This window comes from Chelon labrosus, assembly GCF_963514085.1.
Source record: "Chelon labrosus genome assembly, chromosome: 2".
Classification (NCBI taxonomy): Eukaryota; Metazoa; Chordata; class Actinopteri; order Mugiliformes; family Mugilidae; genus Chelon; species Chelon labrosus.
The window spans coordinates 25,739,414-25,756,026 of record NC_140338.1 but is presented as its reverse complement, the minus strand read 5'-3'; the positions used below and the strand labels follow the sequence as shown (position 1 = coordinate 25,756,026).

At 43.4% G+C, this 16,613-nt stretch overlaps 1 protein-coding gene across 1 annotated transcript in view; it reads left to right on the top strand.

Moving 5' to 3' along the window:
- xylt1 (xylosyltransferase I) overlaps positions 1-16,613 on the top strand; it is a 75,297-nt gene that overhangs the window by 40,557 nt on the left and 18,127 nt on the right. The window contains exons 2-7 of the mRNA XM_084559128.1: positions 233-821; positions 6,194-6,366; positions 6,466-6,668; positions 11,664-11,744; positions 12,994-13,210; positions 13,643-13,819. Coding sequence (XP_084415254.1) covers positions 233-821; positions 6,194-6,366; positions 6,466-6,668; positions 11,664-11,744; positions 12,994-13,210; positions 13,643-13,819 — 1,440 coding nt within the window. The remainder of the gene's footprint in view (positions 1-232; positions 822-6,193; positions 6,367-6,465; positions 6,669-11,663; positions 11,745-12,993; positions 13,211-13,642; positions 13,820-16,613) is intronic.

The window sequence follows — 16,613 nt, the reverse complement described above, 5'->3', positions numbered from 1 at the left end:
CCTTGTAGTTCTTTTACACAGCACCTTGCTACTTCATTTCATGCCTCACGGTTCAGTGCAGCGCTGCCCACTCATACGTGCCACATTGATTGTTAATCCGACACTTGATATGCGCTGCTCTCACTCAATTCTGATCTTGTTTTTCTTGTTTGTGCTTCCCCCTTCCTCTTTCCCCGCTGTTTACCCAATACTTCCCCTTCTTTCCCCTCCTATTCTGTCTCTCTTTATCCAGGATGGATATTACTCCCACCGGCCTAAGGAGAAAAGTAGAGTCGACAGCAACAATGAAAACTCTGTACCCAAAGACTTTGAGAATATAGACAATAGCAACTTTGGTGCACGCTCACAGCCGCACCGGCAATCTGTAGGGGCCACCAGCAGTAAGCAGCAGCGAGAGCATCTCCAGGAGAAGGCCCACGCCCAGCAGCAGGCGTGGCGGGGCAACCCCCCAAGTCTGGGTCGCAGCTCAAACGAAGTTCTGCCTGTAGGCCACCAGCCGCTGGCAGTTGGCAACAACATTTCCTACCCAGGTGGTCATGGCGCCGCAGGAGGAGCGCGGCAGCACTACCGTGCCTCACAGGCCCAGCAGGCCCTGTCACAGCACAGACACCAACACCCCCACAGGAAGCAGGCGACTGCAGCGACGCTGGAGGTCACCTACGACCAGCCACCCAAGTGCGAGATCAGTGGGAAGGAAGCCATTTCAGCTCTGTCTAGAGCCAAGAGCAAGGAGTGTCGGAAACAGATTGCTGAGGTGTACTGCAGACACAAGGAGGGACAGTTAATGCCTGAGAAGGTCACCCGCTACTGCCCACTCGAAGGTAAGTCCATCATTGTAATTAGAGTGATTATAGTTTATTTAAATGGTTATGTCTGTAGAGTCAGCACAGTCACAAAAAAAGTCTCAGTGAATATTTAACATCAAGCTTTTCAGTGCGGGGGCATTTCATTTCGTTGCTCAGTTCTAAATGATTCTGACACATGAAACCATGTTTTGTACAAAATATATCTAAAGACTCAGAGAAGGCATGAATATTTCCCTGCTATATTACATTTTCTTGACTAAATAAGCAGAAAAATAACCCCTAATTCAAATTTAATGTGAATGTGACCGCAAAAACTACTCTGACTAGTATTCTTTATGAGGCCTGCATAGATTTTGATCAGGTTTGATTGACGTTGCCGACAACATAACGCGTTTCGATTCAAATATTGACTCAGACTAACACACTTCAAACCAGTGAGGACAGAAATACAGAAATCTCTGATGTGAAATTCCCCCAACTGTTCAGACTTTGGCAGAAGTGTTTGTCACTTCATCCGCATTTCTCATAGTGAGTAAGCTGATTGAGAAAATAGGTTTTTAGGGCATTCGACGCCTCATTGTTTGCCTGTTTTAGCTGTGCTGTTCACCCTAATGTAAAAATAAAACCTATTTGGTTAAGCTAAGTGGATGAAGAAGAACACTAACAGCACATATGGGTGCACAAATCGTTTAAATTCAACATCCATGGGTCCTTTTAATGTTGCGTCTTGTAGCTGTCTTACATGGTTTTAACTGTAAAAATGAATTCAAAACAAGGACGTCAGTAGTCAAGAGTCTTGTCGGATTTGTCTAGCAGATTTAATAAAATGAAAAAAGTCTTCACACATTATATCCTCTCACAGTCTTTGGTACATGGATGGTTATTGGGTAAAAAAGGTCAGGCTTTAGCACATGATGAAATATTTCCTGTTCTTGTAATTGCGATTTTTTACGAAAGCCAAGAAATGCCAATTTTACTGATGTGTAATTGGTGAATAAATTGTTGGAGAAAATTGGGATGCTGCTTGTATTCTCTCCAAATTGGTTTCCTTTTTCCATTTGTTTTGTCGAGCTGGCCACAGAACACAGGTTTTCTCTTCTTTTTTTTCCGAAACACAACACACACACACACACACACACTTTTTCCTAAGACTTTATGGACATCTGCAGTCTGGTGGTGGATTCTGTAAACAAAATCTGTTGTGGCTGCAGCCATCAGTGAACAGCATGCATCAGCGGCCGCGTATAAGTGAATATCCCATACACATGCATGCGTGTACACACATGGGAGTGGACTGAAGGCAGCGTGGACAGCAGGGGAGGCGGAGAAAGCTATTATGCATCCTGCCTGTTCTAGTCAGATACCTTCCCGGTTCTTGTTCGTGTTATTATAACTCAAAGAGGCACAGTGACTTAGCAACTTTTGTGCATTCCCCTTCCCGAGAGCAGGAGTATCGTTTGTCTGTGCCTAAGCTCCTGTCATCTCCGCAGCAACTTACCGTCCCACTCAAACTGACAGTTTGATCAAAAGAGACAAAGAAATTGAAAAGGGCTTTCCCCTGGTGGCTGGGCTGTAACAACACGACAGCTAAATTAAATCACTTTTCTTTCTCTCCGTCCGCCTGCCTGTTGCCTGCCAATGTGTTATCTCCCTCTCCTTCTCTCTCCCCCTCCTCTGTTCCCCATCCCAATTCAAGTCCTAACCTTGTTAACAGAAAATTGTCCAATTTGATTCGATCGGTATTCTGTCCTTGAGGCCATGGCGAGATTAGCAGACGTGTTAGCTCTGCATTAGCATCATTGAATACAGGAGGGACGTGTTCACTCTCTTTGACTCCCATATGCTAACTTTTCTAATAATGATGCGACTCAGCTGCATCGCTCCAGCAGGGGCATTAACTGGCCTTATCACAATATAGTGCTAACGTAACCTAATGGCTTTGTAGTGAAGAAGATTAGTGTAAATCCTACTTAAAGCTGCAGTAATCAATATTTTGAATATCAAATTGCTGTGTGTAATGTGAAAGGGATTGCTTGTAGAGACACGGCCGCTGTTTTCAGCAGCTCTGCCCAGCACAAAAGGGCCCTGACAGCGTTACTAACTACCACTAATGATGGGAATTTGTCAACTCTGCTTATTGATCCAGTTCTTCATTGATCCCCTTACAAATTAAAGACAATTTTTTGGCACCTAACCAGATGTTTTGGTATCTATCAGAACACACATGTTAAACAATAAATCACTTTAATGCTATATAGTAAAATGGAAAATAAAATATGAATAACAAATAAATGCATAAGGCTGATACAATAAAATTATACACAAGTATGCAGGTCAGATCATCTCCTTAACACTTGAAAATGTTATATTATAACCCGACGCTGTTTGCAGAAGCACTCATGTGCAAAACACGACTTTCTTGGAGCTTAATACCATGTTTGGCAGGCAGGTGTTTCAGTGTGTTAGGGTTAGCATTAGGGTTAGGGTTAGGGTTAGATGGACTGGATTTGCCAGCTTACTGGATGTTGTAGCGGCACTGATGTGAACATGTCTGACTCAAACACAGCTAAAAGTTTCACCTTGATAAGTTTTACTGTAATCACAATCTAAACACAGGAAGCATAACACTGACTATCTTAACTATACCCCAATACCCCCACCCTACAGCAATGACACTCCCTGATGGCAGCAGTAGGATGCAGCATGACACAGACACACACACAAAAACGCTTTAGGAACAACTCGAAAAACATGAAAAACAGCACAAGGTGTTGACCTGGCCTCCAAATTCACTAGATCCCAAACTCATCAAGTATATGTGGGATGATCCACAGAGGACCATCCCCTCAACCCATAGGACCCAAAGGCCCCCACTAACAACGTTCTGTTTCCAGACACCACAGGACATCCTCAGAAGGCCCATGTCCATTCTCTGATGAGTCATAACTGTTTTGGAGGCACAAGGGAGACCTACACAATATTAGGAAGGTGGTTATAATGTTCTGCCTGATCAGTGTATGTGTAAACGTCAGCTATAGACCAGACAATGATCATCAGTGATAATAAGTAGAGATGAACACACTGTCAAAATTACAAGTGACAGAGCAACAATATTCTGAAGGTGGTCATAATGCTATGCCTGATGCGTGTAAATCTGCAAACCTGGCTTTGTAGATAGTTTCAAGCTGCAAAAAATCCCTGAGACATTTTCAAATGCAATTTAGTACAAGTCCTCTGGGATATACTGTAGCTCAGCTCTTGTTCTAACCTCTCATACCAGCAGTTAAGATGGAGGATGGGTAAGCGCTGGAAGTTACACAAGATGATGGAAGAAGAGAGTGAGGTGATAGCAGATGAGGGAAAGGCAGTTTAAAAGATTGATGGTAAAGGGAAGGATGATTTTTTTTTCCCCCTTTGAGCTCTTCTGTCTTTTAAGGTGCGTGACGTACTGCACATGAAGCCCTTCTGTACAAAAACACACACATTTGACAAAACTGACGATAGACTTTAAGCTCACACATGCGCGCGCGCGCAGCGGTGCTCATTAGTTCAGCTAGCTGGCGTAGCACACACTCTCAAACTGCTTTGTGAAGCGACTGGCCAATTATCCGTGTGTAAAGCAAACCAGTGAACCTTCTTAGCTGGCCACCAATTACAGTTCAATCTGATACGGCCCACAGCAGATTTCCCCCTGAGCTGTCACACACACACACACACACACATGCAGCGAGAGAGAAAAAGCCACAAGAAATAAGTGTGAGTGAATGACAGGAGCCACGGCCAATTGAAGCTAAGAGGGTGTGTTATTAACCTCACCCTCACCCAAAGCCATGTTGGACACCTGCCCTTAAATTTGAAAGAATGAGATTAGTTGAATGGGAGGGACCATGCGTTCTTAGCCCGGCTCATAAAGAGAAGTCATGCTGGACATTTGTCCTTAAGTTTTGAGTAATTACAGGACCTCAGGGCCAGACGTATAGAGGAGCTGGGAAGGGCTTCTTTTTTTTTTTCTTCTTCTTCTAGAAAATGTCACCTCAGGGGAATAAACAGCCTCCACTTCAATATTCCCGCTGCTTCCTCTCCAGCACCACAGACAGACTCTTGGGAACTGAAGTCCCAAATTATAGTCATTAATCTCTTTAAGGCACGTTCTGTTAACAAACATGTCTCATAAGCTATGTGGGCACATTTGCTGGAATAACTGAAGATTCAAAAAACAAACAATGTCTATGATAATGTCGGTGGACTTGACGGCTCAGGGAGGAAGTTTTTATTTTTTTAAAGACTGAAGTGTTTTTAGTGGTTGAGGGTGGTACAAAACCACACAATGGGGCTATGTAAGCTAAGCGATGGCTCTCCAGAGATTGCTGGAATTATTTCTTCTTGCAGTGGCCTGGCAGGCCGCGACCAGAGCCAGCCTGTATTCTTCTTGTTGTCGTTTGTGCGAAATCCAAGGCATCTTCTGGGAGTTTTGCCTGGAAGGAATAATGGCACATTGTCAAGCCATGCTCCACCCTGAAAACCCCAGCGGAATGGCTCATAGGATTCCTGTCAGAGGGAGGATAGTAGTTACAGTGGGTGTTGTGTGGTTTAGATGGTCACAGTTCCAATCCAGTCACATACTGAATGGATGACTGACTCACAACGTTGTGGTTCTTTCCCTTATGGCGGATTAGCTAGCTATTTCTGTTCTTGTGTAGTTATTATTATGATTATTTTTTATATTATTGATCAAAAACTCAGATGTAGAGCAGCTTTCTTGTAGCTGTGTGCCATACTGATAAATTTGGTCTCCAGGGAACACCTAATGTGGGAAAGGAAGTCATCAACCTCCTGTTGCCGTCTGTATTTTTCAAGGCATATTGCCTTCATTATAGTCCTGCTGTATATTCTGAAGAGATCATATTAATTTGTAGTTATCAAACACACCAGTCCTCTGTTCAGACTGTCACGCTTAGACACAATGTAAAATACCCAGTGAGTTAATTAGAATGAATATGCTAATCACAGCTCAAACTGGTATTCACTGTGTTGCCTAGCAACCTTGTTGTTTAGCTATTTCCATTTATTTTTTAATAAAAGAATAACATTTAATTATCATTATTAACTGTAATCATTATGCTTTTTCATTTGCTTCCTTTGTTCTCCTAAGATACTTACAGGAGCCCCCAATCATATAGTGACTAATAGCACTGTTTGTGCAGCCTCTCGTTGCTTCCATTAAACGGCAGATTTGATTTAGTAATCAAACATGTAAACGACCCCTGAATATATTACTGATGAAGTTTCCACGCAGCAGCACGTTAATTAAACGCAGTGAAAAACAGGTTGACATTCACATTTGTGGGTGCCTAAATGTAGACATCGCTGTGTTTATACCCGCGCAGGTAAAGCCAATGTGAATGTCCAGTGGGATGAGGACTCTGCTGAGCGCATTCCATCGAAGCCAGTGAGAATAGCGTTTGTCCTGGTGGTCCATGGACGAGCCTCCCGCCAGTTCCAGCGCCTCTTCAAAGCCATCTACCACACCTCCCACTACTACTACATACATGTTGATCAGGTGAGCCACACAGAGCCTGCAAACATGATGTCCATTTTATAAAGCTTTTTTTATATTCGTCTATTACATTACCTTTTTGGATCTATCTCTTTGTTTCAGCGCTCCAACTACCTGCATAGGCAGATACAGTCCTTTGCAAGCCAGTATCCCAATGTGAGGGTGACACCCTGGCGCATGGCCACCATCTGGGGTGGAGCCAGTTTGCTGACCATGTATCTTCGCAGCATGGCTGACCTGCTGGCAATGAGGGACTGGAGCTGGGATTTCTTCATCAATCTCAGTGCTGCTGACTACCCCATCAGGTAACAGAGGAGACCCACACACCAAGGGGAGTTCAGTAATGCAAGGTTTAAGAGTGACGGTGTATGTGCAGTTTAGAGGTGTAGGCCACAAGCTTCTTTGGACATGGTTTCTCTTTAAGAAGTCAGTCACCACAATAGCGGAAGAAATCCAATACACACTAGTCTGAGCTTCTGTGGTTAACTGTGTGGTTTAAATACGGAGTCACTCCAAACCAAACAGATCAATAAAGTAGAAGCCTTGCTTTCTGAAATGCTATTCATTCACACCTTCTCTTCCAAGTGCATGCTTTCCTGCTTGCACTCCATTGAATGGGTTACATTGTGAACTGATTACAGTTTAATTGCCCAGGGTCAATACCTATTGACTTTCAAGGCCTGTTGTGTACAGTATGGTCTGAAAGTCATCTTTTTACTTGAAAACATCCCACTTAAGAGGCCGTAAAATGTAATTAAAAGATAGACGTGAAGTCATGAAAATAGCCCCTTGGAAAAGAAATTTCTCAACTTGTAGTTTTTTATGTGAGCTTATGGTCCTTGTGGGAGTTGAGGGTCTGCTGGGTTTTTGATGTAGCTCTGCGGCAGCCAATTAAAATCCTCCTATTAAGGAGAGAGTTATTTCGTCTGCACAGCCAGATGTCCACCAGTTGAATTTACACAAGCTGTAATGGCCACTGGGTGAAAAGAAGCTGGATCTGATGTCTCCACAGCTGGAGCTAAGATGCTGGAGCAAATGTGGATTTTGTTCGCGGGCGGGTTCAGTCTTGTTGCGTTAGTCGTATTCACCGTATCGATGAATTCTGCTGACATGCTGTCCATGTCTGTTTTCCTGAAAGTGTCTCTGCACCAGTGTATGCACATCTGAGTTTGTGGCTTGCCGTCTGGATGGTTCAGTGTTTTTCCCCACCTGTCTGTGTACAGTTGTGCATATTTATCCTGGCTGTGTGCCTGTCTGTGTGTCAGTGCATGATTAAAGGTATTTGCGGGTGCGTGCACCGAGACACTGTTTTCTTCCCCGTCTTTTGCCTTCTTCATTTGCATGAGGGTGATGTTGTTGAGAAAAAGGCTGACAGTGGAGGTTTTAAGCCCCATCTGTTGGGAAACGAAACGATTGATGGAGCGAAAGAGGGAGCCGGGAGGCAGAAATGACAGGGAGAGGCGAAGGAGCGAGAATAAGCAGTTTGGGAAGGGAAACGGGAGGAATTGCAGGTTCTGGTTCCATGCAATATGGAAATATTTAAATTGCCCTCTTGTATCTTTGCTTAGCAAGTGCATTTTTAACCACAGCTTGGGTTTGACCAGGTCTGTGCAGTGCAGATTTACAGAGTTGAACTTGCAAATGTGCTCCTTTCAAGTGGCAAGTCAGGGTTCAAGCCCTTGAGTGGGTGAGCACCCTTGCTCCTCTAATGTCTTCAAGCAGCAAACTGAAACCCATTCAGCTGTTTTTTTTTTTGTTGTTGTTTTTTTTTTTTTTTAGCTGACAATCCTTTCTCATCTCTTAAGGAAGAGAATCCAGCAAAAAGAGACATTCTTCCTCAGAAGTAAACACATCAGCATTACATTATCGTTATGGACTAGCACAGAAAAACATGTTGGAGTAAGCAGATGCCCTGCTGTTGCCAAACTGCAAATCCCTACAACCACACGAGTTACTTTTCCAGTTCCTTTGTTAATTTATTACAAGCCAAACCCCATTATTTATCAAGAATCTATTAAATGTGTCTGGCTGTACAAGCTGCACTAGCACATACTTAAGATGCAGTAATTTTGGTCACAGAATAGGACTTGTCTTCCCATTGTGACTGCGCTGCGTTGTTGCAGGCAGGAATGTGGGGGGCTCCCCTGCTCTGTGCTGCCCTGACTATTGCTGTTGTTATCAGTGGGACTGGAGACAAGCATTATTTCCCCTCTAATTCCCTGATAATGTCCATCCTGCCGCATGGATGGCTCTCAAAGGCAATCACGGAGCCCCTCACACCAGCAGAGGGGCTGTGTGTTGAGGGGTAGATGTGTGTGTTTGCGTATATGTGGGTGTGTGTGTGTGTTTCCAGAGAGGCCAGAGGATGAGTTACACGCTTGCTTTGTCAGAGAGCACAGCCCTCTTTCCCAGCTTTTATCTACACAGCCTCCTTGCCTTTTACCTTCCCTTCCTTTCTTTAAAGACCCTTTCATAGACTTTACAGCAGCTTTTAAGAAGTCTTAGCTTTGTGAGGTGGTGACTGGCTGCAGGCGTCGTATCTTCTAATCTCTCTCACTTTGTCATCTGTGTCTGAGAGAAAAAGTGTTGCATCTCATATTATTTCTTTGTTCCATTAGTGAGACGTGCCATTTCCCGCTGAGAAAAAAGCTTTTGTAACACAGTACAACTAAGCCAGCACATCCGACATCTTGCTGAAAAATTCTAGTGGGACTATAATTTACTAAGTTACTGGACAATTTGTAGTCTTTCCGAGAACATCGATGATTAGTGTATGATCTCACCATGTGGATTCACTCTCAGCTATGGCATTCAACCATTTCCCTGTGGAAGAGATTAGTGAACAGAACATTATGAATATGACAGTAAGACCGTGGATGTGATACAACTCACAGCAGTGTTGGTGCGAGTGTGTGTGTGCGAATACCTCTGTGAGACGGAGCAGCCACAGGGCCGACAGTAAGCAAACTAGACCCAGTGGACGGGGTGACCACTCAGGTGGCAAATCTAGAGCTCGACATGAATTCCCCCCACTCTGTGTATGTGTGTATGCCTGCAAGCATTTGTGTGTCTGTGTGCATGTATATGGTGTTGTCAGTGCGCATGCTAGCGCATACACGGCCAGCATGAGTGCGTTTGTGTGGGAAGTGGAGACAGAGAGAACTGCATGTGTCTGTACGGCACATCATCAGTTAGGCTTTATGGCTCAGGACCTCCTAAGATAAGCCCCCCAGGCTGTGAAATTGCTCCTTCAAGAGAAAATGACATTAATATGCGCTTGTCCCTCCCCCTCCTGATCCTTGAGCCTCGCTGCTCTTTTAGAAAGGCAAGCCAAGCCATCAAGAAAGGCTCCACCACAGATGAAATGTTAGAACCATTGACTAGGGCATAGCCTGCAGAGCAAAGCTTTTAGCCTGTCTGGCCTGTGTATGAGGGAGTAGACTGCTCTACAATGTATGAGCAGCGTGAAGTCATTCATCAAAATCATGGATAGCACAATCTTTTGTATAATCCTAAATAGCTTTAACAGAGCGAAGGGGTCGAGGGTTTGATACTGAGAGCAGTCGAGGTCTTCAGTTGATTAGTATGTGACTTAAAGCCCTTGAACAAGTAATTCTCTATAACTTACAGCCCCCCTAAACTGAAAAAATATAAAATGTGTTTATTGTTGCTTCCCTCACATGTTTGAGCTTCTCTGCGTGGAATGATGAATGTGCAGACTTTAACCCTGGAAGGCTGAGAGGGAAGTTTCTCTGCTCTCATCTTAAATCTCAGTTTAACAAGTGCGGTTTTGTTACAATACAGATGCTCTGGAAGCCAGTGGTGATCCAGCATGCAGCTAGCACATGTGTGACGCGGAAACTCCAAACATCCGAGCACGCTGCAAAGAGAATTCACAGCACTGTACTGGTGGTGATTCATAGACGCTGGAGAATCTATCTTAACAAGTTAATTGTTGCATAAATTATGTAACTGTTGCATTCCATGTGTCCCAAATCTTGTCTGACTAAACGCACAACTATCAAAGTTATAGTCTGGAATGTTAAACATCCTTAGTTATTATTTTAATTAAGTCTATCCCATAAACACTAAACCAACCCTAATTATGTCTGTGGGTTTGGCACGATCAGATTCTGGGACAGTGGTAGAGTGTATATCAATTTTTTTTTTTTTATTTCAGTTCCAGTTCCATTGAGCTCTTATATGTGAAATAACCAAGTTTGAACAGAAAACTGTGTGTTTATAAAAGACTCCAATCACTCACAAGATCTGAAAACCACAGGTTCCCAGCCCTTAAAGTCACAGTGAAGCAGACGTGTGGCTTTTGCCTTTGTAAAGTGACATACAGCATTTCCGAGTGAGACTGAATTTGCGGGGAGGAGGATTTCAATCAAATCAAATACAGCCAAATGTATTCCTGCACTTCCAGCTCGCTCGCTTGGCTTTGTTTGATCAGGAGAGGAATAAATTGTAAGATTTTGCAGGCTGCCATCCACTCACCCATCTTTCAAGAGCAACTTTATATGATGGGCGAAGCTAGCCAATCACCCCAAATCACAGCGGAGTGGATTCATGTATGAGTTCAAGAGGGTTTTTCATGTAATGATACAGCTTTATTTGTCTTTCGCTGTTTCGGAAATGGTTATTAATAACACCGCAATATAAACAAAAGATTTTAAAATTATTTTAAAATGCAAACCAGTTTTCTTTTTTTAGGTCTCAAAGGGAGAAAACAAATTCTATTTCGAACAACAAAAAATACAATCACCAGAAAAGGATAAATTTAATTTCATCTTGTCTTCAAGTGGTTATGGACCCGCTTAAGCAGCACTGTGGGGATATGCTTTTTAGATGTACTCCATTTGCTGTCCTTTCATTTTTTTAATGAACAGACATTGTTCTGTTTCCTCATTGTAAATAATGGAAATGAAAACTCATGCCTTTCTTTGCTTTGAAATCCTGAAGCATTCCTTGCTAGGATTTGTGGTAGCTTTAAAGTGAACTCAGAGCTGGTTAAATGTTATTTATGACCATGAAAAAGTCAGGAAACAAATGAAATAAGCACTTGTTATTGTTTTTTTTGGTCAGTATTAATGTCTGAAAACGAAATACAGTATACTATAATTTTATTTTAATATACCGTATGTACTTCATTTGGCATAATAACAGTGATTAACTCAGGGACAGTTGTAGTGTGCTCAGTTCTCCTCTAAAAGTCATATTATAAACCGTGCTGCAAACTCAGTGTTCGACTTCAGATGATTTCCTGTCAAACATAAAGTCATTTTCTTCCGTTTCAGGACCAATAACCAGCTGGTGGCCTTCCTGTCCAAATACAGAGACATGAACTTCATTAAGTCCCATGGCAGGGACAATGCTAGGTAAGATGCACATTTTCTGACTTCATCTTTCCCACACTGTGTGGACTTCCCTCTCGCTAGCTCTGTTTGTGTTTCTCTGTCTTACTCACACGTGCACTCATCATCACCTATGTGCAGACACGGCGGACTCCTGCCAGCACAGCGTGGCCACTGAATCATAATACAATTAGCTCCCATCTGTGGCTTCATTAATTAACCTTCTTGGTGGGGTGAGCTAGCGAGGTCACTGCCAGAGAACACCCACCTCTGCTGACACCAGCCTTGCCGCCCAGTTGTCACCCAACACTTTCGGCAAAAATACCCCAAAGCACATGAAAAAAAAAAAGGCCCACATGGATGGATGAGTCAGCGTGACTCAGCGCTACCTTTTTGTGTTTGCAGTCATGGAATTTTATTGAGTGCTGAGTGATAGCGGTGACGCTTTTTTGTTCTTGGTTCAAACTTTTATTAACAAGAATATCCAGCAGTGTATGCATTGGTTAAGACAAAGAAGTACATTTCGAAAATTTCTTTAGCACAGTTATGCGCAGTATAGCATACGTATGTGTGTGCCAGTGACCGCTATTTCAGTGTGTCAACAGCCTTTGTCACCTTTCAGAGAACTGAGGGAACAGTGTGACCCGGCTGTCCTGAATCTGACTCCTTCCATCTACCACTTGATATGTTCACAGGAGTAACACCATCCATTGTGTATGCAGTGGTGTCACTCTTCTCGCCGTGAACTGTGCAGTGACAAGTGCGAACTGCACATTTGTCAAGCTGCTCGGAGCCAAGCACGACAGACAGATTGTGCCGTAATGCAAAAAAATGTGCAAATTACAACTTTTGTAATACGGCAGTACTGCTCAGGTGCACTCTGTAATAAATGTAAATTCAAGAGCAGATTTAAAAGATCTTATTGCAAGTTGTTTTTCCTCCTTCAAGAAAGTAATGTTCACTGCAGTTCACAATAAACAAGGACTTCTTTTGACAAGCAAAGCTAAAAAGAATCCCGTTTACAAAAAGCCCCCCCAAAAAATGGGAGAACATATAAATGAGCCGCTGATTATGTAGAACTGTATATTATGGAGCTTGTTTTTATGTAAATAGTGTTTTTTTTGTGTGTGTGTGTTTATTTCTTAAAAAGACTGCCACTCGAATTTTCATATTTTTACAACCAAAGATGAATTCAAAACCATGATAAGCGGCTTTGTATATTTGAATACATTCAGTAGTCAGGGTTGTGACCACACCTTTGTGTGTTTGTTAGGTTTATCCGGAAGCAGGGTCTTGATCGCCTGTTCTTTGAGTGCGACACCCACATGTGGAGGCTGGGTGACCGTAAAATCCCAGAAGGCATCTCCGTGGATGGCGGGTCCGACTGGTTCCTTCTCAACCGCATGTTCGTGGAATACGTAATCAACTCCAAGGACGACCTGGTCACCAACATGAAGCGCTTCTACGCCTACACACTGCTGCCTGCTGAGGTAACCACCGCACAGACTCCACACTCACAGGTTCAAGTGTTTCTTAATCTGACTGACAGGTAAGCACTGCTTTGCTCTTTCACTGCATCGTTTAGAGAGACTATATACACCGCTCTCTTTTCATTGCTGTGTTAGATGTGCAGGGAAGAAAAAATAAGTCAAAGGCGAACATAAAATCATAAAGTGAAGCGAAGATGTAAAGGCTGACTTTCCAGCCGGGTACAAGGATTGGATGAGAATCGAATGATCTCTGGGGAAATTGAATGTTTATCATGAGCTGCTGGGTGTTTCTTTTCCTACTCTATTTCCTCTCGTGAATTGGATGGCTCAAAAAAAATAAAGGTATACAATTTTCTAATTTCGTCTCTCTGTCTTCGCCTCACCCCTCTGCCCCCTCCTCCTCCCGATCCATTTCTGTTTCTCATTTCCCAGTCGTTCTTCCACACTGTGCTGGAGAACAGCGCCCACTGTGAGAGCATGGTTGATAACAACCTGCGCATCACCAACTGGAACCGTAAGCTGGGCTGTAAGTGTCAGTACAAGCACATCGTGGACTGGTGCGGATGCTCTCCCAACGACTTCAAGCCCGCAGATTTCCATCGCTTCCAGGTAACGATAAAACGCAACACTAACGTACTGACATTTCTCTGGCAGCCTTTTGTGATCCATCACCGAGAATGCTAAGAGAGAAATTTGTGGAAAATCATTGCTTTTCATATGTTCAGGGCTGGTCTCTTCATTTTTTAATAAAATGTTGTTGTTGTTTTTTAAAGAGATTAATAAAAAACTAGGTGGGCTGTGATATATATTAACTATTTATGTTAAACTGGGAAAAACGGACTATATCTGTATAAGGATGCCTCTGAGGACCTTCACACTGTAGCCCTAGTGTTTTGGCCTGTCCTGCAGTGTTGGCACCAGTCATCTTATCTGAACATTCAAATCCAGAAATATTCCCACAGCAACATGATCATCTGGAATGACTAAAATATGGACCAGCCGATCAGCCTGATTCCGGAGAGGCCTTCACTGTACGACGTTTTGTAGCTCTTGCTAGCCTCTCAGCCCATAGAAGCTCTTCCAGAAGAGTTATTTCCTCTCACTCGGGTGCAGAATGTATATTCCAGCTGGCCAGTGGCTGCAGCCTTTGCGGTGTGTTCAAGAGCTACTTTTTAGCCCAGACAAAGGTGACGTGAGGGAACGTCAAAGCCGGTTCGGTGTGTCCTTACCCGATGTAACTGAGTATTGAAATATCGTGTTGTTATTGCAACATACACATTTAGCTTAAAAGCCTCAAAAATTAATTCTCCAAATATCCATCTTTGGGGTAAAAGGGTTCTTCTCTAAATGTGAAACATTTATTAGGGGATTTACTCTTTACTGGTAAAGAAGGGTGGAGAGCAGCTCTCAAGGGATGACATAATTAATCACACATACTGTATGCTCACTGCAGCAGAAGAAAGATTCATGAGATTATTTTTTTTCTACAGCTATTAACACAACGGACGATATTGGTAAAAGTGAAGGAACAAAAAAAGGTTTAAGAAAACAATGCAGCTGATCTACACCAGATAGATCAATCACAGACAAACCCTCAAACATAGACAAAATGACTGTGAAACAAATGCCTCACCATCAGTGGATGTTTTGCAGGGCACACACCACTGTGGGAAATCAGCAACAGTCAACCTCTAAATTCTCTGCCCTCAAGGTCTGTCCTCTCAACCTCAGCATCCAGTGGGCCCTCACAGCTTTCACAGTCAATATGTGCAAAATGATGTCTCGATTAGTATGACCCTGAAAGGAGGGGGAAAAAACAACTAGTAATTAGATCCTCTTTGCCTTGGGTATATGAGTGAGATGAGGGTTGGCTAGTGTTTTAAAATGAAAGTGAATTAGTGGAAGTGACTCCAGGACCCCAGAGAAAGTTGGTGTTGCAGTTGGACTTTTAATGCACTCCTGAAAACTGAAGGTTGCAGTACAGAGTGACTGCAAATATTTCTGCCTCGGGTAAATATCACTTTAAGTCATATCCTTGAAGCACAGTGAGTCACTTCATCTCTCCTGTTCTTCACATACCAGCCGGCGCACTGACCTCAGCTCTCCATTCGCCAAACCCGTCGGAGGCCGTCTGTCTCGCCTCAGTCTCTGGCAGCTCAGTGCCAACGCATTACCCTAGGTTCCTTGGCACTGCCGCTGGGTCTGGTTGGCACCCTGGTATCAGTCAAGTCCAACCCTGGGAACAAAGCAGCCTTTCCAGAAGCCAGCCAGGTCCCAGCATTTAACAGAGCCTTAGCAAATGGGATGGTGCATTCATGTAAAGTAGAATTTAGTTTCCAGAATAATTATCCGAGGTACAACTGTCATGTTTGCCAGCATAGTGACTTTTAAGTGCACTCACCAGAGGAGGGGTTGCTGTGCCTTTTGTCTCAGTGCATCATTGTTTAGTAAAGCATTTAAGAATAATGCACCTTACTCTTAAACACATTACAAAACAAAGGGAAGTCTGTTTGAAAGATGGGCTGTGACAGGTTGGTGCTTTCAAATGACTGCGCGGAGGGCACGTCCGAACACAAAATCTGACAATGTATGAACAACGAGGCTCCCTCCTTTGCATTTCAGTTGATATCGAGGGGTTAATGCATCACCTGGTGCTGTGTGAAGCCGCACCAGCATCCCACAGTTGCTGTTGCAGCGTGAAAAAGGCTGAACTCCGCGAAATGATTAGGTCTCCCATTTCTTTTAGCAGGTAACACTGATGTGTTTGGTGCCGGGTGACTATTGATAAATAGCTTGGTGTCTGGAACTGAAAAGATGTCTTTGTGCGTAAGCCAAGCTGTGGAGGCGGCAGATTTCATGATGCACCCATCAACCGCACAAGCAACAGCGCGGCAGGGACAAAGAGGGTGATTGAAAGAACTGTTAAGAAAAGGGGATGATGAATGAATGGATAAATACAGAAAAGGACAGGCCTGTGAAATCATACCGCTGCGAGGTATAGGCTTGTGTCGCTCTCTTCGGTTTCTTAGACAAATACCCTTGCCTGCTAATACCGAGTGTCCCTCCTGTAATGGAGCTGTCGAAAGCTGAGGCAATGAGCGGCTTGCAGATTCAGTGATGCACCCAAAATCCTTTCATCAATAGTAATTGCGTCGTGATTTGATTAACCTCACTGAGATCCAGCTCATTGGGGCTGTGCTGGAACAAGTCCGATGCAAGGCTGCTCCACCTCACCTCGTCCTTGCTTGACCTGCTGCTAAAGTCTTGGTGTCAAATGCCACCTTAAGAGGTCTTGTAGAGTATTTTCCTCAGTACAAAGAACCAACAGCATATCAGATAGGATCATCATACTGTTTTAGCTCATCAGTGTACTGTATGCCTACTAGTTTTATCTTTTCTCTTG